Raw genomic sequence first — 24,457 nt, 5'->3', positions numbered from 1 at the left:
CTGGGGAAATACTTTACATTCTATGTAAAAAAAAACAGCGTTTACGATCGTTACAATTTTTAGACATCTAGGAAAGGACGACTACGGTTTCAACGACCTAAATCTGTTTTTTATTTCGCCATCTTAGATCCGCCATATTTAAATCGAGCGCCCCACTCATTATGTGGAATTTTCGTCATGACTGCCATACTGAATTTTTCTGTTCACTGGCGGCCACCATCTTGGATGCCGTCGACTTTGTTTCTGTTGTTTGTTCCTAGATAGCGCCAGCATCACTCTTGATTTTTTTTTTGTTCTTCTGAAGGCCGCTATCTTGGATACCGTTGATTTTATCTCTCTACTGTTTGTTCCTAGAGAGCTCCATCGTCGCTCTTAATTTTTTTTTTTTGTACTTCTGGAGGCCGCCATCTTGGATACCATTGACTTTGTTTCTGCTGTTTGTTCATAGAGAGCGCCAGCGTCGCTCTGATTTATCACATAAGGTTGATGTTCCATTACATATATAGCTATTATGGTCCTTATTGACATATTAAATTTAAAATTAAAAAAAATTTGGAAGCGTTGTGATTAAAACCATTGCAGCTCTGATCTCTAGGTTGGAAAACATACGCCTTTAACCGCACGGCCATCGAGACATTTACCAGACAGAGAATTAAATAAGGTACATATAAAAATAACATGCATATTCGGACTTGTAATTTTTTTGATTTGAAGTAATAATAGCACCACCTGTTCGAGACAGAACCACCATCATGTATTAAGACGTAACTGTTGCAATTATCGTTACGGTCACCATCTGGAAAAACTGTAATTTTTGTTAGAAAATCGGGAAAAAAAATAAAAATCATTAAAAAATTAATCAATCGAATTAAATAATAAAAATCATAAAAAACACCTTTCCACTTTTCGTTACGGTCGCCATCTTGAAAATCCATAATTTTAATGCTAGAGATTCGAAAAAAATTCCAAAATTCATCAAAAAAATTACTTATAAGAATGCTGATTAATTAGTTCGATTCCTGTCCTTGGTTCGAAACTGGTAAGAGCAAAAAAAAACATCCTTCCTCCACAGAAGTCACTTGCAGACTGATCTACCGTAACTAATACCAAGGTGTGAGTGTGTCTATATATATATATATATATATATATATATATATATATATATATATATATATATATATATATATATATATATATATATATATATATATATATAGACACACACACTCAACTGTTGGCATTGAACTTTGACCTTGACATTTGATCTTGACCTTGAAATTTGACTTTTACCTTAACGACCAACATGGATCCGCCATTTTGCGTTCAGTACATGCTACCAGGAGCTACCACCTGCTAGAGGTCATTGCCACCATCTTGTTTTCGTCTGCTGGAGGAGGATGAAGACAATATGGCGGACATGTATTCACACCAGCTGACGATATATATATGTATATATATGTATATTAATATATATCGTCAGCTGGTATGAATACATGTCCGCCATCTTGTCTTCATCCTCTGGAGACCACCATCTTGTTTTTGTCTACTAGAGTGTGCTGATACCATGTTAGTATAATATTCTGTTCACCATAACTTTGTACTCAACTGTTGGCATTGATTTTTGACCTTGACATTTGATCTTGACCTTGAAATTTGACTTTTACCTTGACGACCATCATGGATCCGCCATTTTGCGTTCAGTACATGCTACCAGGAGCTACCTCCTGCTAGAGGTCATTGCCACCATCTTGTTTTCGTTTGCTGGAGGACACCATCTTGTGCATGTACTCGTCTTATAGAGTACATTACCATCATACTTGTCTAAGTTTTACCCGCTAGAGTGCAGTAATAATTTATTATTACTGAAGTGCCTACCATCTTGAAATTTGGGTGCCATCTTGAAATCGTGTAATTATTTAGCTATAAATTCGGAAAAAAATTCAAAAATTCATCAAAAAATTCACTCTTTAAATTAATGATTGATTATAATAATTCCTGTTCTTGGTTCGATCCTTGGATGATGCAAAAAAAATTATGTAAAAAATAATAATTATAATAAATTATTATCAAAGTCCTAAAAGAGACTTAAAATCATCTATTACCATCATCAATAAAACCATTACGACCGCCATTTTAGATATTTGTATTTATTGACTTATTAGATCGGGAAAAATTCCAAAATTCACCGAAAAAATCACACATAGTTTTACATATTGAATCAAAACTGGCTTCGATCTATGGACGAAGCTGAAAATAAATTTAATTTAAATACCAGAAAAGTGTCAGGTTCGTAAAATAAAACACTGCAAGTTCTTTTACAAACATAATATTTATTACATAATTTCTATCAAACTACAGGATCACTTGCGAAAGCCAGCAATCTTATAAACATTTAGCCCTGTATAGACGTGAAACGACTAATTCTTAGCTCCAACAGCTCTAACTGCTCAAAATGCTCCAAACAGCTCCATCTGTTCCAAATGCTCCAACTGATTTCAATTACTTTCTTTTATCGATCTTGACATGATTACATGCATGAATTTATTAGTATACATTTTGGATGTCAGTGGTGACTTTTTTACACCTTTAAGTTATAAGTTTTATTTAGAAATGAGTATTCGAGAAATGATAAAATACATTTTGAAAAAAAAAATATTAATTTTTCTTCAAGTTTATACAAATGCATTTAATTGAAACCATTATTTTATGTAGCCAGCTTCCCTCAGTTCTTTAAGTATGAAGGATATATCTTTGATGCTCGAATAGTTTCCTTCACAAAGCGAACCATGTAGAAGTCTTGGCCTGGCAATCAATATGTTAGGATCTTCCCATGAGGTATAATCAATCTCTTATGCTACGTTCATCTTCCTTGTATGTTTATAATAAATATTATTATACCTGGTGTCTTCTGTTTCAACACCAACCACAAGGTCACTTTCGTCATCGAAGCAGTGATTATCACAAGCTTGATTAGGATAATTTATTTTATTACGTCGTTTCCATCGTTTTGATCTCAAGCCGCCTGTCTTTGCACGTGACCGCTTTATGTGCTTCAGCACAGTACTCAATCATGTCAGCATCACAAGCTTGATCAGGATAATTCATTTTATTACGTCGTTTCCATCGTTTTGGTCTCAAGCCACCATCACAGTCTTCGCTCTTGCATGATTTAGGTGCTTCAGCACAGTACTCATTCATGTCAGCATCACAAGCTTGATCAGGATAATTTATTTTATTACGTCGTTTCCAGCGATTTGATCTCAAGCCACCATCACTGTCTTCGCTCTTGACCGCTTTAGGTGCTTCAGCACAGTTCTTAATCATATCAGCCTTAGATTTGTCAGCACAGCCATCGATCATGTCAGCCTCAGATGTGTCACCACAATCTTCAATCATATCAGCCCCATATGTTTCATCACAGTCTTCGGTCTTGTCAGCTTCAGGTGGTTCTCCATCTTTCACATTTTCATGGAGACGACTAGATATTGATGTAAATATCTTTTCATTTCTAATGAGGTTGCTACTTTCTTCATTTGTTTTTAATTTTATATAATTGTCTTGATTTATATCAGTATTTTTAGCATTAGCTTTTTTTACATTCTTCATAATCATTATTATCGTCTAATATTCTGCCTTCGTTCCTCTTCTACGATGTTGGAGCACAGTATCGTTATCTTTATTCATCTTAGTTGTACAGTTCTTGCAATGTCTATCCAAGTAATATATTCTACCAAAGGATTTATGACACTGACTGCAATTAAATGGTTTTTGACAAGGACCCAAACTACACTCGCTTCTCTCTTGTCATTTAGCATTCTTTCTCAAGGTAAACACCTTGCTGCAGTATCTACAGTGATGTCGGTTTGATATAGCTACAGGCAACGAACAAGGGTACATGTTAGATTCTGCGACTAATGGCAGATGCAAACTAAGAATTTTAAATTAAAACTATTACTTAAATAGAATTTTTTAAATATTTCGTCAGCGAGAGTTAAATTACCTCATGCAAAAGTACTGGTTGTAAGTAGTTATGCTTTTCAACAACAGATGACGCCACGTTTTGCTTGCAGGTAAATAATATTTATTTCTTTTATGCGAGATGCAGGATGCTCACTAACGATCCCAAAAGAAGTATGGCTTTGCTAGACTCCAAGGAGAAGGAAGTTTGTTCAGTTAGTGTTTCTCAGATTTCTCAGGGCATATTATTATTTGACTGAATAATGATTTTTTTAAATTCCACCTGATAAAAATATTGCAAGTGGTGATTTAGTAGCAGAAATTCACTAATTAAATTTAACCTTGAATAAGATGACATGTCTCATTAAGAGTAAAACTCCTTCATGGAGAGATTGTTTTCTCAGAAATGACCAGAAGCACTTGGAGAAACCACAGGAATGATCGCAAGCACACGGAGAAAAACATCAAAATATTGACAAGAATAATTAGGAGCACACGGAGAAAACCATCATAATATTGACATGGATAATCGGGAGCACACGGAGAGTACCACCACACATTTTGTTTGATAAATTACAAAAAAAATTTAATAAATTAAACAAAAATTACAGAACATACAAAAACTGATTCTGCTAGCTTGTGAACTTCTCATTGTTGAGCAAAGATAGATTTCTAGTCAAAGCAAGAATCAGTTTTTGTATTGTTTTGTAATTTTTGTTTATTTTTTAAAATTTTTTTTGTAATTTATCAAAGAAAATGTGTGGTGGTTTATTTATGTGCTCCCGATTATCCATGTCAATAATATGATGGTTTTATCCGTGTGCTCCTAATTATTCTTGTCAATATTGTAATGGTTTTTTCCGTGCACCTAAAGCTGTCAAAATCGTAGACTGTTATGGTGGCTTGAGATCAAAACGATGGAAACGACGAAATAAAATTAATTATCCTGATCAAGCTTGTGATGCTGACATGAATGAGTACTGTGCTGAAGCACCTAAATCATGCAAGAGCGAAGACTGTGATGGTGGCTTGAGACCAAAACGATGGAAACGACGTAATAAAATGAATTATCCTGATCAAGCTTGTGATGCTGACATGAATGAGTACTGTGCTGAAGCACATAAATCATGCAAGAGCGAAGACTGTGATGGTGGCTTGAGACCAAAACGATGGAAACGACGTAATAAAATAAATTATCCTAATCAAGCTTGTGATAATCACTGCTTCGATGACGAAAGTGACCTTGTGGTTGGTGTTGAAACAGAAGACACCAGGTATAATAATATTTATTATAAACATACAAGGAAGATGAACGTAGCATAAGAGATTGATTATACCTCATGGGAAGATCCTAACATATTGGTTGCCAGGCCAAGACTTCTACATGGTTCGCTTTGTGAAGGAAACTATTCGAGCATCAAAGATATATCCTTCATACTTAAAGAACTGAGGGAAGCTGGCTACATAAAATAATGGTTTCAATTAAATGCATTTGTATAAACTTGAAGAAAAATTAATATTTTTTTCAAAATGTATTTTATCATTTCTCGAATACTCATTTCTAAATAAAACTTATAACTTAAAGGTGTAAAAAAGTCACCACTGACATCCAAAATGTGTACTAATAAATTCATGCATGTAATCATGTCAAGATCGATAAAAGAAAGTAATTGAAATCAGTTGGAGCATTTGGAACAGATGGAGCTGTTTGGAGCATTTTGAGCAGTTAGAGCTGTTGGAGCTAAGAATTAGTCGTTTCACGTCTATACAGGGCTAAACGTTTATAAGATTGCTGGCTATCGCAAGTGATCCTGTAGTTGGATAGAAATTATGTAATAAATATTATGTTTGTAAAAGAACTTGCAGTGTTTTATTTTACGAACCTGACACTTTTCTGGTATTTCAATTAAATTTATTTCCAGCTTCGTCCATAGATCGAAGCCAGTTTCGATTCAATATGTAAAACAATGTGTGATTTTTTTGGTGAATTTTGGAATTTTTCCCGATCTAATAAGTCAATAAATACAAATATCTAAAATGGCGGTCGTAATGGTTTTATTGATGATGGTAATAGATGATTTTAAGTCTCTTTTAGGATTTTGATAATAATTTATTATAATTATTATTTTTTACATAATTTTTTTTGCATCATCCAAGGATCGAACCAAGAACAGGAATTGATATAATCAATCATTAATTTAAAGAGTGAATTTTTTGATGAATTTTTGAATTTTTTTCCAAATTTATAGCTAAATAATTACACGATTTCAAGATTGCACCCAAATTTCAAGATGGCAGGCACTTCAGTAATAATAAATTATTACTGCACTCTAGCGGGTAAAACTTAGACAAGTATGATGGTAATGTACTCTATAAGACGAGTACATGCACAAGATGGTGTCCTCCAGCAGACGAAAACAAGATGGTGGCAATGACCTCTAGCAGGTGGTAGCTCCTGGTAGCATGTACTGAACGCAAAATGGCGGATCCATGATGGTCGTCAAGGTAAAAATCAAATTTCAAGGCCAAGGTCAATGTCAAAGTTCATGGTCAAATTTCAAGGTCAAGGTTCAAGGTTTAAGTTAAGGTCAAGATCAAAGTTCAAGGTAAGGTCAAATTCAATGCCAACAGTTGAGGACAAAGTTATGGTGAACAGAATATTATACTAACATGGTATCAGCACACTCTAGCAGACGAAATCAAGATGGTAGTCTCCAGCGGATGAAGACAAGATGGCGGACATGTCGTCATTCCAGCTGATGATATATAGCTATCTATACCTTGGTATTAGTGGCGGTAGATCAGTCTGTAGGTGGCTTCTGTGGAGGAAGGATGTGTAGTTTTTTTTGCTCTTACCGGTTTCGAACCAAGTACAGGAATCAAACTTATCAATCAGTATTATAATAAGTAAATTTTTTAATGAAATTGGGAATTTTTCTCGAATCTCTAGCATTAAAATTACGGATTTTCATGATGGTGACCTTAACGAAAAGTGCAACGGTGTTTTTTAAGATTTTTATTATTTAATTCAATTGATTAATTTTTTAATGATTTCTATTTTTTCCCGATTTTCTTACATAAAAATTACAGATTTTCAAGATGGTGACCGTAACGATAATTGCAACAGTTACGTCTTAATACATGATGGTGGTTGTCTCGAACAGGTGGTGCTATTATTAATTCAAATCAAAAAAATTACAAGTCCGAATATGCATGTTATTTTTATATGTACCTTATTTAATTCTCGGTCTGGTAAATGTCTCGATGGCCGTGCGGTTAAAGGCGTATGTTTTCCATCATGGAGATCAGGGCTGCAATGGTTAGAATCACAGCGCTTCCAATGTATTTTTTTTAAATTTAAATTTAATATGTCGATAAGGACCATAATAGCTATATATGTAATGGAACATCGACCTTATGTGATAAATAAGAGCGACGCTGGCGCTCTCTATGAACAAACAGCAGAAACAAAGTCAATGGTATCCAAGATGGTGGCCTCCAGAAGAACAAAAAAAAAATTAAGAGCGACAATGGCGCTCTCTAGGAACAAACAACAGAAACAAAGTCGACGGCATCCAAGATGGTGGCCGCCAGTGGAACAGAAAAATTCAGTATGGCGGTCATGACGAAAATTTCATCATAATGAGTGGGACGCTCGATTTAAATATGGCGGATCCAAGATGGCGAAATAAAAAACAGATTTAGGTCGTTGAAACCGTAGTCGTCCATTCCTAGATGTCTAATAAATTGTAACGATCTTAAACGCTGAATTTTTTTACATAGAATGTAAAGTATTTCCCCAGTATATAACATTATTTTTTCAAACGTTTTCTTTTACTGTAAGTTCTCACATGCTCTGTGGTTTTCAAATAAAATAGTTTGACTCAAAGTTTTTTGTCCTAAAGTCATTTGTCCTAACTTGGTTTTTCATAATGTCATTTGTCATAAAAGTCATTTGTCCTAAAGTCGTTTTTCCTAAAGTCGTTTGTCCTAATGTTGTTTGTCCTAAAGTCGTTTGTCCTAATGTCATTTGTCCTAAAGTCGTTTGTCCTAATGTCATTTGTCCTAAAGTCGTTTGTCCTAATGTCGTTTGTCCTAAAGTCGTTTGTCCTAAAACTCAGAGTAAGGATTTATCGATACTGGAACCGTCGTTTGTCCTAAAGTCGTTTGTCCTAAAACTCAGAGTAAGGATTTATCAATACTGGAACCGTCGTTTGTCCTAAAGTCGTTTGTTCTAAAACTCAGAGTAAAAATATTTTGAAGCTGTTCCGTCATTTGTCCTAAAATTCGTTTTTCCTAAAGTCGTTTGTCCTTACGTCGTTTGTCATAATTTTTAGGACAAACGAAATTAGGATAAACGCTGTAGTACAAACGCCGCATCCCCACCACATTCCATTCCAAAGCCCTTTTTGATGTCGCATGACAAAATGCCATTTTCCATAATCGTTTTTAAGATAGCTCTTGATAAATTTGACATTTGGATAATGTACCCAAGACCATAACGCAAGTAATTGGAAATGGTCTTTGTTAAGGAATTCATCCCAGCATTCGCCTGGAGTGATTTCGGGAAAAAAATAAAAAACAAATCAGGATGACTAAACCCGGGAAACAAACCTGGGTCCTCCCTAATGCGAGTTTAACGAGCTTATCCTTGCACCAGCTCGCTGGTTTTCATTAAGGGAAATTTTGGTTATTTAAATGTAGTTTCGATGACATTTAATTAATTATAGGCGAATGTGGTAGTGTGTTCATAATAAGCATAATAAACAATGTTCAAATTGTAATTTGCTAAAACATTTTTCTAGATATCATTTACAACATAATATATAATAATAAAATGAGAAGACTTAACAGCTTGGGACATAATTTTAGTATTTCAGGTCGAATAAAAGAAAAAATGTTTAAATTGCAACATTAATTTCTCTCATTGCGATAAAACCGTAAAGTTTATCAAAAATATTGAAGACATCATTTTTGTGAAGAATTTTACGATCTTCATTTCATCTAACTACAGAAATTTACGTAAGACCAACGGTTAATTAAATATGATCAAAAAAGTCTTTTCGGGCGCCATTTTTTTCAAAATGGCGGCGATTGCCCAAGGGTGACAAAGTGGCACCAGGCAGATTCGTAATCATCGGAAAAAACTGAATAAGAATCAGCCAATACATCTTTGTCCTCCAACATTTCCAGGTGATGCTAAATTTGGTGGTTTGGCGACCAGACTAATAGTAGTTACCTGAATTTTTTAATTCACATACTTTTAGATGTAAAAAAAGTGTACAAGTAGTCATCATGTTAAGAACTATTTGCCGACCTAACCTTGTTGGTGTATTATTGTTTCCTGTTTCTTATGCGTTTGTGTTTAACCTCAAACTTTCCTTAAGAGTGCTATCAAACACTTATAGATACAAATAAATTATTTTAGTAGATCTATAATTCTGAAAATAGTGTGATTTTGAGCCAGTAATTGTCATGCTAAATTTAGTTTTTTCCCAGTGCTTGTCACATCTTTGTTCCAGGAGTTGTCATGCATGACTTTGGCACCTTTAGATTGCAATCATGGATGTACAATTATAATATAATACAATTTATGTTTTAAACTTTATTTGACATGATATTTCAATCTAAAAAAAGGGCATTTCAATAATATTTTTTTGTATTTTAAATGTTTAAAACATCAAAAATAAATCAAATATTGTACACGCACAACTTACCTGTACATCAGTGCAGCCGTGGTAAATTAAGTTAAAGCACTTACACCAACTCTTGCATATACCATATGCATGTACCATACTGGTGTCTTCCCCTTTACTTTATCAGAACACCAAGTCTTTGTGAGGCCTGTTGAATGGACATTCCATCCTTCACTGCCTCCAAAGCCTCTTTCTTCCATCTGGTGATATGCCTCCTCTTAGCATGGCACTGCGACACCGAGTTTCATTTACTTTGCTGATTTGATATCAATTTAACTTCTTAAATAATATTTAAAAAATACATAATTTAAAATTTTGGCAATTTTTTTTTGTGAAATTTAAATAGTCCAGAATTAATACTGAACCAAAATAACATAACATCTAGGAGGCAAAATCGACTCATGAGTTTTTCAAGTAGATCTAATTTCAGCAATTTAATGATTTATATTATATGTAATGTCGGAACACTGCTTCCCACCTGGGTTTTCCAAGTGGCAAACACAGTGGTGGTTGTATTGTGCCGGTGTCCCACCACTAGTGCATTACATCGCAGCTGCAGCTCGTAGTGCTGTCCCTCCGTCTCGAACAACCGTTAAGCCCTGATTCATCGACACAGACAAGATTTTATGGTTTTATTTTTAGGCCTATTTTGTTTTTCAAACATGAATATTGGTGATTTATTTTTTTATGATTTCTGTTTGTTCACAATTTTCAACAAATGTGACACTTACTTGTTCACTGATACTTACTTCACCAAAACATTGTCATTTTGACTGATAGATGATGCACTTTAACAATACAATAAATTATAATGAACTGTCTTAAGTTCTTAACTATTGGAAGCAATAAAAATAATTTAGCAAATATATGTGCATTAGTAAAATGTTACAATGTCATAAAAATTAGTTACTAATAGCAGTTGCAATATTAAAAAACCACAATTTTTTTCCATTCTATTTAGTTTATACATTTTGGTAAAAACGTGATGCTAAATAATTTACATTCATTTAATTTAATATATTAAAATATAATGTTTTTCTAATATGAGTAGAGTTTTGCTTAAATATGCTGATAAATATAATGATTTTTTGTTGCATTACAGTGGTTTATGGTGTATAAACTTGCATTTTGGTGTTATGTGGTGTATTGACATCAGTGGCGTAGCCAAGATTTGTGTATGGGGGGATGTTAAGAAGCATGCCCCCCCCCCCCCCCCCCCCTCCCCGTATTAAAGAGTCTGGGGGTCCTCCCCCGGGAAAATTTGATTTTAAGGTGTAAAATAGTACTATTTTAGCAGTTTTCGGTACTTAAATTTAAATATTGTAATGGTAAAATTTTTATTAATTTTAATATGAAATTTGTTTGAGTGATGAATAAGAAATTAATTAAAGATTTGGTGCTAAGGAGGGGGGGAGGGTTTGAACCCCTAAAACCCCCCCTGGCTACGCCCCTGATTGGCATGCTGTTGGGTGTTATTCTGGCTTTATCGCAATTCACCACGTCTTGTCTGTATTCATCGACGTCATGTGTGCGATGAACTACGTAGAGGCACTCACAGTCTCGAGGGTCGTGCTGCCGTTGCTGAGCACTGTGATTGGCCAAGGACTTCACGTTAAACATGTTGTGTTACAGGGCCTTGTCGGTGGTTTCCCCTGACCAGTTGGCGGCAGTGGCCGAGAGCAGCTTGGCCACCGGTAAGACGGTGATTCATTCCCACCGGTGGAATGCCTTTAATCCAGCGAGGGAAAGAGAGGTTGGGGTGAACGCAGAACAAGGAATATTCTCATTACACCATGTCACTTCCACCCAGTTAGAGCGTTTAGCTATGCCAGGTGCAAACTACCTGGGGCGCAGTTTCAACCAGTGTTGCACCATTACCAATTAGTTCATAGGTTGGAAAACTCACAACCAGCGATTACTGATTACCACAGTATGTTTTCAGAACAAACATTGGGTTCTAAAGGGTCGTTCTCGCCCGGAAAGTTAATATTTTTTAAATTTTTATGGCATTACTTTGCTCTAAGGGCTATTTCTGTAAATTTTAACTCAATAATGCTCTTGCATTTATTGCTGTGTCACAAATATTTTCAACATACATTCTATTCATCTCAAATAAAAAAATACAGTAATAAAACTTTTTTTCTGCTAGCTGTCATTTTTATGTTGGTTTCTTTTCTTAGCATGTGTACCTACAGTCGACCTGAGAGGCATGTTAACAGTCTCTTATGTTCACTCCCACCTTCAGATGCAACTGGCAGGGAGTCTAGCCAGCAACTGTAGCTGCAAATAATAAATGAAGAAAAAAAATCCTGGCATCATTTAATTGTGTATTATTTTTAGTAAATGATGAGGTATTCTATAACATGAGTTACACTAGTATTTTTACTAGACTTCAGCAAATATATATTTTTTAATTAAAATCTAATTTTATTTTATTCAGAAATGTTGAATATTTTTCAAAACCAATTTATACTTGTAGTGAAACTTTATCTTTCTTTTCCAATTTTATAAGTCCAAGAAAAAAATTAATGCAAAATATCCTAAATACAGTAAAATTTTAAAGAGAGAATATTATATGGAACGAAAATAGTGTGGTGTCAAATGTAAGAAAATAAGAATTATGGCAATGCATATTCTGTAACAAGTAATTTGAAGATTTTTTTTTTTGTTTATCCAACTGAGTAAATACAAAAAAAGTGTATTTTTAATAATTTTTAGTGATGATTACATATTTTTGTTCTATATAGAAGTATGTATGTACTATTTCCAGAAACCAAATCCCAATTTGTCAATGAATCTTCTTAGCTTAATGTAACATTATTTTCATTCAATTTTTTTTTTTTTTGGAATGTGTCCCACTAGCAGTATCTATTGGTAATGAATATGAAATATTTTTTGAGTATTTGCAGTCTCATATTTTACATGCCAAGTATTTTTTAAATTGTGTGCAACTGCAGTCTGCAGTGGTTTAACGAGATTGAAAACCCAGGAGTAAACACAGCCGGGAAGGTTGTGTTACAGTTCCATCCGTCCGTGCTCTCCGAGCAAGGTCAGGCAGTACGCTGCACCAATTTAAATTGGCTCAAGTGAAACTGTTTATTGGCAGAGCATGTAGTTATTCAACAAAGCTGTATGCAACGTACTAAACTGCAATTATTAACACCAACAGGAAATAAACAAGTCACCTCTCATTCTGGATTTTCATATACCTATTAATGCTTGAGTGGCTATTTTTTTTGTTTATATACAAGTAATTGTGGCTATGAATCAGTTAAATAATTGCTTGTTATGATTAGTCAGTAATTAATCTTAACTACCAGTTACTGTTAGCACTTAAATAATCATTGCTCATTGGTACGCCATTTGTTAAGATAATTGTTACAAATGGTTTATTATTTCTTATATTGACATAGTGGTTAAGGGTAGCAATTCTTAAACCTCTTATTTTTTTATAGCTGTGCAAATGAAAAATTTATTAAATATTTTATCATGGTTTATTTTATTTCAATGAGAATTTTTAATCTTTTGTCATCTTTTTGAATGTTTTGATGATTTTTAGGCAATTGTAAATTATTTGCACTGGTTTATTTTTAGACTTAAGTTAATAGTTTGACTGTGTAGTATTTTTACTTTCTATGCCATATTAGACATGTGCTTTATAAGTATCAATGAAAAGTAATCCAATTTATTTATTAAAAATGTGTTAGGAGCCTAAAGTTGGGGAAAGCGAAATACCTGCAGTTTTGCAGTAGGAAATATACAGGAATTAATATATTGATGTATTTTACTACACTATACTTACATCACATGTATCATTCTAAAGTTGGGCTTGGGAACTATGTAATAGGGATGGGTCGGTACCGGTTCTCGGTTCCTACGGTTCTCAGCATTTTAACCGGCACCGAGAACCGCAGCTAAAATGTCGGTGCCGGTACCGGCAGTATAGCAAAACCCTTAACGAAAATAGTCCTTCACTACAACACAACTTAACTGCAGCATGAATTGGCTCAACTCACGTTTAATTCACATATGAATAATTTTTTTGGACTTTTGTGGAATAATATTCATCTCTAACTATAAAATAAATTACACGTGAAAATATTTAATGTTCTCGTCACATCTGTAAACAAACTACGTTATACCATAGAGTAAATAAAGTACTAGTACAGAGTGGACACTCAATGCTATTGCAGTTCTACGTTTTTTTTATTCAGAAATGCTCTAGTTGCTATACAAAAACGCAAACTTGACAAGATTAAAACGAAGTTTCAATGGCTTAAAACCGAGATAAAGTACCTTCTGGAGTAAGACTTACGTTTCAAATTATAAGTAAATTTTAATTTAAATACAACATTGATCGTAGAAAGTACAATTTGCAGTTAATATGCTTAAAACACTAACTTGAATAGTAGGGAAATTTGCAGCTTCAACTGAATGTTGGCGAGCTTGTGACTTTTTTCGTGCATGCATTAATATTTATAAAAATATTGATTTTATTTTATTTTTTCCCTTATAAGCAAATCATTTAACTAAATATCGGTAAACGTAACATAAAATGATTTAGGAGAGCAATATTTTTAAAACAATAAGTAAATTTCTTACCTTCGGGACAGTGTTTGCTTAACCTCATTTCGGTTAAAAATGTTTTGTTTACGTATCATAACATTTTTTAAAATGCATAACATGTAACATATTTTTGGATTACCTATATTAAATTGCTGCATTTTTTTTATGTCCAAGAAACAATTTCTGTTCTAGTAGAATCACGTTGATTGAAGTTAAGGTTAGGATTTTCGTAAGTACCTACCGAATTGCATTACAAATCGCAAACAAAACTAATGCATAAAAAAATGTGCAGAAGTATTTAATCATTAACACAGGCAATGTTTATTTCTGGCAAATTTAACTGCCTAAGTTGTACAATTTTCCCACAAAAACTGAAATGAAGCTGTTACCAATGGCATCAATTCTTTATGGATTAGGTGAAAGTACAAATTCTTGTATCTTCACTTCTTGAAGACAGGTGTATAGCAATTGTTAAGGGGAAAAAAACCTTAATTTCAACATAAAAATTTAAAAGACACTTCATTTTATCGCAACCCTCACCTTGGTAATTGTTCTGTATCACGTATCCAAGTTTATCCCTTGATCCTGTTGGCATGATCATGTATGATTTATCCGGTGGCACATGATGCTTGCTGTTTTAATTAATGTTAAAACAGCAAGAATCATTACCACAGGATAATGCCATTAGTATCAAGGGATAGACTTGGATACGCAATACAAAATATTTACCCACACCTCCCTCTCGACCTAAAAATAAAATTCATACAAAACATTTAGAGTAATTAAAGTACATAAGTAGCAAGTTTGAGCAGAATTTGAGACTCATTGACATTTAGAACAGTACCTAGGTATTAATGTATTGTGTGCTTGTCCTCAACGTGCGACTACACACAGCCTAAAAAGAGGAAATTCTGTAGGGCATGAAAATAAAATGCTCATCAGTCATCACTATTTTAATTACACAAAACTTTTATTTTGTTTCGGTAAATATGTATTGTACGGATTAGCGCCAAAAAAAATTGTACAAATATAAAATAACTTTCATTATATGCTATCTTACGTCCTCTTTTCAGAACCGCCTGCGGAGTTAAAAAATTCCAATTACTTTTGGAGATATCGAATTTTTTAATATTCATTTTTTGGCGATTTTTTAAAAAAAAAAATTCTAAAAATCCGAAAATACCTTTATTCTGTGCTCTTTAACTTCCTCTTTTCATTAAACCCGGCGGAGATCAGAAATTCCAAATACTTTAGGAGATATGGAATTTTTTAATTTTCATGTTGTGCACTGATGCGGCGTAACCAAATCAACCATCCACAATGTTTTGAAGTATTTATAATGTAGCTAACATAACCTAATTGACCATTAGTTTTCACGATTTGCATATTTATTTAAAATAAACAAAAAAAAAAAAACCGAAGATGCACGATCGGGCATTTGCCTCTCGTCTGTTGAAAGAAGGCTTGCCAACGTGAGTATTCGGGTATGTCCAGAAGGATGAGTGAATCGTAGGCTTCCCTTTAGCCAACGTGAGTATTCGGGTATGTCCAGAAGGATGAGTGAATCGTAGGCTTCCCGCGTTCACCATTGTTGCTTGTTTACAAGTATGATTATTTATTTTTTTCGCGCCGTAGTTGAACGACTACATCACGTAAAAAGAAAATTACGTGAGTTCCTACTGTTCATCCTTTTTCCCGGTTTGTTAGGTCAGGTCAGCTACATTATAAATACTTTAAAACTAAACAACCATTAAAATTAATTTTTATTATTTTTAATGTCCATTCAGTTTCAAAGTATTTATACTGTAGCTGACCTGACCTAATCTACCTTTGTCCCGTTTTGTTAGGTCAGGTCAGTTACATTATAAGTACTTAAAACTATACAAGTAAAATTAATTGATATTATTTTTAATTTCCGTTTATTTTGAAGTATTTATAATGTAAGTAACCTTACCTAATGGAAAATTTCTGTTATTTAGGCATTCACGCACACACGGCAAAATATAGAATGGCGTCTGTTGAATGATTACATTGGGCTTGTATTGCAAAATAAGAACGGCGATATCTCCAAAAGTAATTGGAATTTTTAATCTCCGCAGGCGGTTTTGAAAAGAGGACGTAAAAGAGCATATAATGAAAGTTATTTTATATTTGTACGATTTTTTTTGGCGCTAATCCGTACAATACATATTTACCTTTGTTCTTTTTAATAATTTACACATACCTAGTTTCGTCAAGCGGAAACTTAAAGTAAAGTTAATTATTATTATCTCTTCTCTTGTTGTACCAGTAGTTAACACAACACGTAGCCAAATCAGGCATGTTTCATAACAGTAAACAGTGATTTATAAAGTAGTTCATGAAATCATTGAAATTATTTTACGAGATTACTATTTCAACATGATTGAAACAAAATTTCCTTAGAAAGTTTTTTTTATTAAACCTAATATTGCTTAATTCAACGCCGACGCCATTAATTATGGTGTTGTTGGATAAACAAGTGGTTCAACATGCCAACGAAAATTTGTTTATTTTCTTTTAAGTAAATATATTATTTTCATTTCAACAATACCAATTTATGCCATAAATTTGATAAAATGTTAAAACAAATGTAATATTAATTTAATCAACATGGTATTTTGATTATAATTTTCGTGCTCAGATGTTGGATAAAACTGTATAGCAACTAGAAAAATGTGATTGCCTTGCCCTATGAAGTGTCCCCCCCCCCCCCCCTTGCGGAATACAATCAAAACATAACAGTTGAAGGTGCCATAGATATATGTAGTTCATAGATATGTGCAACTCTATAACATGCCTTAGCAGAGATGTGAGAATAAAAGACACCATGTTTGTTTCAATTTGTTTTTAAAAATAGTTAGTTAATTGAGTCGTTGACACGTAGGTAAGGGTGACTGGTGTATAAAGAACAATTTAAAGTGCAAAATTCTACAGTATATTTGTTTAATAGAATTAATTATTGATTTAAAATTTTCCATAATAATTTTCGGCATTCTAAAATTTTATGCTTTTTGTGCAGTGCTTTGGACTGTAAGTTCACTGCATCTGCAGCCATCTAGTGTAATGGCTAGTAACTTTCCCTTTTTGGTAAACGGGATTGCTTTGAAGGGGAAGTTTTTTTTTAGTAAAGTGGTGTATGGATGTGTAGATGTATTTTACTATTGGCTGGTCAAACGAAATGCTTGTTGACACTTCTAAAGTATAATTATTCTGGCCAAATAGAGCAAATTGTGTAAAAAATGGCATCAAAAGTGTGGCAGTAATTAACTGTTGACTGTGCAAACAAACTGAATTCAATATAGGCAATAAGTTTGATGGACAATTTAATATTTTAATTCTTTGAAAGTTAACCATCATTGTATTTATTTCCATTATTGTAACATTTTCTTTTTATTCCTATATTTTAAAGGAGGGTGTATGTAGATTTCTTGAGGTAATTACTAGATTGATATAGTAAATTTTAGTTTTTTTAAGTGTTCTCTATATTATTTTGAATTAGTTTTTTTATTAATACATATTACATTTTTAATAGGTTGGAGTGTTTACTGTAGCTTGAAACAGTGCTTTTTTTGTAGCCAAAACAATAAATAGTTTATTACTTAAAACACCTCATAAATTATGTGTGAATAATATTTATTTTATTGTGTAAGTCAGAACCGAGAACCAATTTTTAAGAACCGGTACCGAACCGAGAACCGGGAAAAAATAGGAATTGACCCATCACTACTATGTAAGTTAGTTCACTGTAGCGTTTAGTTTGTTAAATGACCTGGAATGTTGTGTGCAGACCCTGCGTTGTTCCCAATCACCCTGTGTGAAGCGGTCTACAAGAAGAGGTGCGCCCCGGAGGGACCCAGGAGCTTCACGTGCTCCACGTGCGGGGGCCAGTACAAGCGACGGGAGTCCCTGAAGAGGCACCTGCTGAAGCACAGCGGAGAGAAGCCCTTCGCCTGCCCCGTGTGCAGCCTGCAGTTCTGCCGCAAGTGCCAGCTGACGCGCCACGCCCTGGTGCACACGTGCGAGAAGCCCCACGCCTGCGCCGACTGCGGCGCAAGGTTCCGCGACCGGGGCAACCTCCGCACGCACCGGCTGGTGCACACGGGCGAGAAGCCCTTCCAGTGCCCGGAGTGCGGGGCGCGCTTCCGGGACCGCAGCAACCTCAGGAGGCACCTGCTCACGCACGGCGCGGCCAGGCGCTTCGCCTGCGTCGCCTGCGCGGCCCGGTTCAAGCGCAAGGGCGACCTGAAGACGCACGCGCTCACCCACACGGGCGAGAAGCCCTTCTCGTGCCACGTGTGCGGCACGGGGTTCGTGGTGAGGAGCAGCCTCAACAAGCACCTGTTCACCCACACGGGGGAGAAGCCCTTCCAGTGCCCGGACTGCGGCGTGGCCTTCCAGCAGCTGCGGTACCTCAGGAGGCACTCTGCGCTGCACGCCGGCGACCAGCCCCTCGACTTCTCCCTCCGCTGATCACGTCTGCAGCTTATATTGTTGATGGTTTCACAGTTTCATATGTATTACAAAAGAAAATAGTGATTTTTTTTGTTATTAATCTTATAGCATTTTATCTACCCATATTTTTTACACCAGGTTGTGTGTGTGTGTGAAACACAACGGTAAAGTGTATCCTTGTAACAAAATTGAAGGGGCTGAAATTTTGGATAGTTGTTACAGAGCAGTAAGTTTACATTATCTGATTTTCCCATTAACCCTGGACACATTGCGTACAATTTTGAGATGAATTTTTTTACGAAAACTGCAGTAAATTTTTTATAGCGATGAGTTTCTGACATAAAATAATTTATAAAAATTATTCTATTACATTCATATCAGAGATGTGACAATTTCCTACTTGCAGTTTAATCGTGTAATTCAATAATGAATGTATTATTATTGTGAAATAAATTTAATTTTTCTTTTTTAAGTCTATCAGACTTAACTAACTTCAGAAATTTACAAAAATACGTACATCATTTAAGTCCACAAGGAATGAGATTACCATGCTCATTTCAGTATTTTTCTTATTTGTCTTGCCAATACTTTATCAGCGAGCTGTAGTATTGATGGCACAGTTTTTGCAGTGTTCTATCTGTGCTGTAATATTTTGTAAATATTTAGTTATTAATGTTCTAAATTCCTATTATCACATTAAAAGTTTAAACAGTTGTCTTTGTTCATTTCTATAAAATTTCTATAGCAATTAATTGACAAATTGTTTGAATTGATACACTGGTCTCATTGTTATATTAAGGTGAAAATGCCATGTGTTTGATAAAGTTTTGACTGTGACTCAGCAAACAGTTTGTTGTAAGGAGATTCATTCTGTAGAAGTTTTGCCTTTCCATTTCATATTTATTTTGTCAGAATTGCAATGTACTGTGTTAATTTTGTACAATCTCAGTCTACCTGCAACTTTTAAGTTATTTTTAAAAATTAAATACAGGAGAATCCCGTTATAGCGAGCACGGTAATAACGAGAAAACGGCTATAACGAGGTCTTTTTGAGGAATTTACGGTGTGAACGAGTGAAGCGCGCTTTGGTTATTTGTCTTCTTTATCTCCACCCCTCTCGCTCGCCGTTGACGCCTGTCACATTCTTCAGCCTTGCAGTCGCCACCTAAGTGCGTGGCTTTAAAAATAGAATCCCGTCCTTTCTTTCTTTTATCAAACTTCCGTTAATCATCTGTGCCGTGTGTAGACAAAGTTTGAGATTGGAACAGAAACAACGTAAGAAAGTACCGTATATACTCGTGTATAGCGCGCCCTTTTTTCCCCTCAAGTAAAGGAAAAAAATAAGGATGCGCGCTATACACGGGAAAAAAAATTTTGGGGGGGGGGGGGGGGGGGGGGGGGAGGAGTGGAAGTCGTTAACTGCCGGGTGACGGGTGACGTTTCTGGCCAGCCCTCCACACATACGCACAAGCAACAAGGCCTCTGTTTCACACACACACACACACACACACACACACACACACGCGCGCGCGCAAGCTCGCACATCATGGTCTCTTGTTTATTTTTAGACCTCCCCCCTTTTCAGATAGCCAGCTCAGAAGTAGTAAAAAGAGAGAGAGAGAAAGAGAGAATGTTGTCACCAGTTCCCCCCCCCCCCCCCCCCCCCCCCCCGGCAACTTCTTCGCTTCCTCCATTCCTCACCGGTGAGTCATCAAGTTCTCCGCGCCAGCTTAGCAACGTAGCTCGGCACGCCTCCCTCCCTTCCTTCCTTCCACGTACCAGTTGTGACGATATAGCGCTTCATTATCTTCCGTTTAGACAGCAGAGTTTATGTATTTTCCTGACGCATCACCACACATCAATTTAAATAATCAGGTACCACAAAATGTTAGTAAAATTTATTTATGGGGGAAAAAAAAATTTCAATTTTTTTTTTCTTTGGAATTAGTTGCAAAAATCGTGGTGCGCGCTATACACGAGGGCGCGCTATACACGAGTAAATACGGTATTTGTTTACAAATTAGAAATATGTATGTTTTTGTTTTTATAATCGTGTATATTTTCACGTTTTTTTTGTTGTTATCTTAAAGAGATAATATTAAAAAGCCGCTCTAATGATATTTAATTGTTTCGTGGTTAACAAAAACTATTAATTGTTTATATTATATTTATTATTATTTACGCGACGTCATACTGCACGCGTACGCAATACGACTGGATTCGTTGCTGCAACATAACATAGCAAATTATGCGGTATCAGAAGTAACGTAACGATAGTAACAAGTACTAATTGTTATAGTAACGAATACATACGGGTACTCATTTTTTCGTTACTTTAACACCTCTAGTAGGCACTACCGTATTTATTTCCGAATCGCTAGGAGAGTTTTCTTGTAACTTTTGTTTCGGTCCTTTGTTGGGGTATTTGTCCGGGAAAGGGGTGGTGATGGTTTGAGTTTAGTCCCAAATTTATTTTCTAAAAAAGTTGACAGGTTTCTTTAAATGAAAAAAGTATAGTTTTCCAGCGACTATTTCGTTTGAGGCGTACGTGCGTTGCAGCACTCCTGCTTTTTTGTAAGGAATTAAATCGTCGTGCTACACTAGCACCACCTGTTAGCAACGTCCCGAACCAACATGGCCGCCAGCAGACAGCCCGTGTCGATGATAGATAGCAGGACAATGCTGCGTCGGCCGCGAGCTGAGATGCTATACTTGTGGCGTGGTCTGGTTATTTTGACGCAATCGGTGATCGCGTCTGTACTTATGAGGTACCGTTTTAAAGAGAATTCACACATCTGCTCACAGAAATTAATATTTCGTTAATTGAACCTGTTATTTTCCAATTATACAGGTTTAATCACAATTTTTATGCTATTTTCGATTAATTTTTAATTTTTGGGGGCCAAAATTTGTCCAATTCGGTTATAGCGAGGATCAAACCCGGAACCGTGACACCTCGCTATAACGGGACTCTAGTGTACTTGTACGCATTTCTTATTATTTATAAAATAGACAAAATCTATTTTTTCCCACCATTAAACATAACACTGTGCACTTTTTTTTTAAATATAAATGCTCTTAATTAATTTATTGGGACATTTTCATTAATGAATAATAACATTGTTTATAACTATGTTAGGCCAAAAAAGTCAGAGCCGTCTTTATACTTGTTGCTAATTGATCGCATTAATAATACACAAATATTTATAAACTTGTTTGAAATTATTTCAGTCATGACACGTTTACAAACATGTCACGTTATTTATTTTACTATCTGACAAATAGTAGGCACTACCGTATTTATTTCCGAATCGCTCGGACAATTTTCTTGTAACTTTTGTTTTGGTCAGTTGTAGGGGTATCTGTCCGGGAAGGGGGTGGTGATGGTTTGAGTTTAATCCCAAATTTATTTTCTAAAAAAGTTTACAGGTTTCTTTAAATGAAAAAAAGTATCGTTTTCCAGCGACTATTTCGTTTGAGGCGTACGTGTGTTGCCGCACTCCTGCTTTTTTGTAAGGAATTAAATCGTCTCGCTACACTAGCACCACCTGTTAGCAACATCCCGAACCAACATGGCCGCCAGCAGACAGCCCGCGTCGACAATAGATAGCAGCACAATGCTGCGTCAGCCGCGGATTGCGGGCTGAGATGCTATACTTACGTGGCGTGGTAGGGTATTCTGGTTATTTTGACGCAATCGGAGATTGCATCCGTACTTGTAGGGTATCATTTTAAAGAGAATTCCCACATCTGCTCACAGAAATTAAGATTTCGTTAATATAACCTGTTATTTTCCAATTATACGGGTTTAAACACAATTTTTATGCTATTTTCGGTTAATTTTTATTTTATGGGGGCCAAAATCTGTCCAATTCGGTTATAGCAAAAATCAAACACGGAACCGGGACACCTCGCTATAACGGGACTCTAGTGTAGTATATTTTAAAGACAATAGTTCTGAATAATACTAGAGCTTATGGTCTGATTATGTATTTAGAGGTACGTCTGCATAGTGTGTGAAAATAGTTTTCAATAAACGCCATAGTTCCTTTAGTTCGGAAATGCTTTGCATCATGATGCAGTGTTTGTGCTGAGAGATGGCCGGACCGGGACTTGAACCGCACCTCGCTGTCTTGCGTGCTAGTGCCAGAATTAGGTCTGCGAATATCAGTTGGAATACAAGAACTAAATTATTCCCAAACTAGTGCAAATACTGTTACTTTTTTTCTGTAAATATCACATCATTTAATTAAAAAGTTATTATCAATCGTGAAATAGTTATTGATTGTGATAGATTAAATAAATTAGATTATATATGTGGTACATAAATGATATTGGTAGAAATTGCACTAAGTTGTGAAGAAAAAAAAGTGATTTTATTGTTATATCTCCGGCTCACATCATCGTAACGAGATAAAATATACACTATTTTTGAAGTCTTAATATTTAACATTTAAACACAAAGTTTCATCAAAATTGGTTCAGTAGTTTTTACGCTTTACTCTAACAAAACAATCAAACAGACAGATATTCAATATTAATATAGATATTCAATAACAAATTTGGAGACAGTAAGGGACTTAAGTTATTTGATATTAGAACCAAACCTCAATTCCTATAGACTTTTTAGAATGCTCAACATTAATATATTTATTGGGTGCCATAAGAATCACTAGAAGACTATTAAAGCAAATCATATTACCAAAAATTCAAGATAATACGTTATTATTCATGAAAATAATCGTGAACATTTACATCCCTTCAAAGCAGCACTAAGTTTGGCCAATGTATCCTTTAGTTAAATTTTACACTAGAGCATACTATTGAACTGTTCTGCAATTGATTCGTACCATTTTGTTTTGAGGTCAGTTCTTGCAGTGAATGTTACTCTAATATCAACTAGTGAAAACTTTACAAGTGTTAATACTAACTTGAATGTGTGAGATTCTATATTTCCTAGAACTGTGACTCGGCGTGTTAGAGCTGCACCACTAGGCAGGTGCACAAGACAAATATCAACAGTTACTCAAGTTATGTAAATATAATTACATTAAAATAAATGTTATTATCAACTTCTAAAACCATTTAATAGTATAAATTATTGCCTCAAAATTCAAAGCAAATGAATCTAAAGTGTGTTCAAGATCCATAGACTATGGACCATAGTTCAAATAAAACATGATTTTTGGTAAGAGTCAAACTTACTTCATGAACTAATGATCAAATATCATTAATATCAAATCATCCGTATTTAAGGATTACATGATTCAAAACAACAAACTGATATTGTTTGCCTCAAGAAATGATTGTATGTTGACTGGGTCTCTAACATACATGACTCCATTCCAATAGACCTTACTTGACTGAAATATGAATATGGATAGTTGTAAAATATTTGCTGGCATTTCATACAACTGCTGATACTATTCGGAGATCTATTCCTTTATACGTGACAAGAAAGAAAGAATTTCACACATTATAACTTTCTACAGTACTACCTTCTATACAAGAATGAAAAGTGATTTACTAAAAAAATTAATTTAAGTAAAAAATTGTGAAAAATGTCAGTATTGCACATTACCACTGCAGAGTTTGCTAGGTTTGAAAGTGTTAATATTTTTACTGTGGAGTAATTTATAAAAGAGTACAAAAACATCCAGCTTTTGTGTTATATTTTATTGCTTGACAAGGCACAGGATGTAAGATGTAATTTTAAACATATTTATGTCAAAATTTGTGAACTGCTAGGCCTATAAGGAACAGTG

General features: G+C 34.9%; 1 protein-coding gene across 2 annotated transcripts in view; it reads left to right on the top strand.

The window, feature by feature from the left end:
- LOC134537949 (gastrula zinc finger protein XlCGF7.1-like) overlaps positions 1–18,776 on the top strand; it is a 40,382-nt gene extending 21,606 nt beyond the window's left edge. For both annotated transcript variants that reach the window (XM_063378956.1, XM_063378957.1), the window contains exons 4-5: positions 11,286–11,347; positions 18,028–18,776. In XM_063378956.1, coding sequence (XP_063235026.1) covers positions 11,286–11,347; positions 18,028–18,710 — 745 coding nt within the window. In that variant the 3' untranslated portion in view covers positions 18,711–18,776. The remainder of the gene's footprint in view (positions 1–11,285; positions 11,348–18,027) is intronic.
- The last annotated feature ends 5,681 nt before the right edge of the window (positions 18,777–24,457 follow it).

Source organism: Bacillus rossius, chromosome 12 (genome assembly GCF_032445375.1).
Source record: "Bacillus rossius redtenbacheri isolate Brsri chromosome 12, Brsri_v3, whole genome shotgun sequence".
Lineage (NCBI taxonomy): Eukaryota > Metazoa > Arthropoda > Insecta > Phasmatodea > Bacillidae > Bacillus > Bacillus rossius.
Note: the sequence above shows the minus strand (reverse complement) of the source record. Positions and strands in the feature narration are given on the sequence as shown.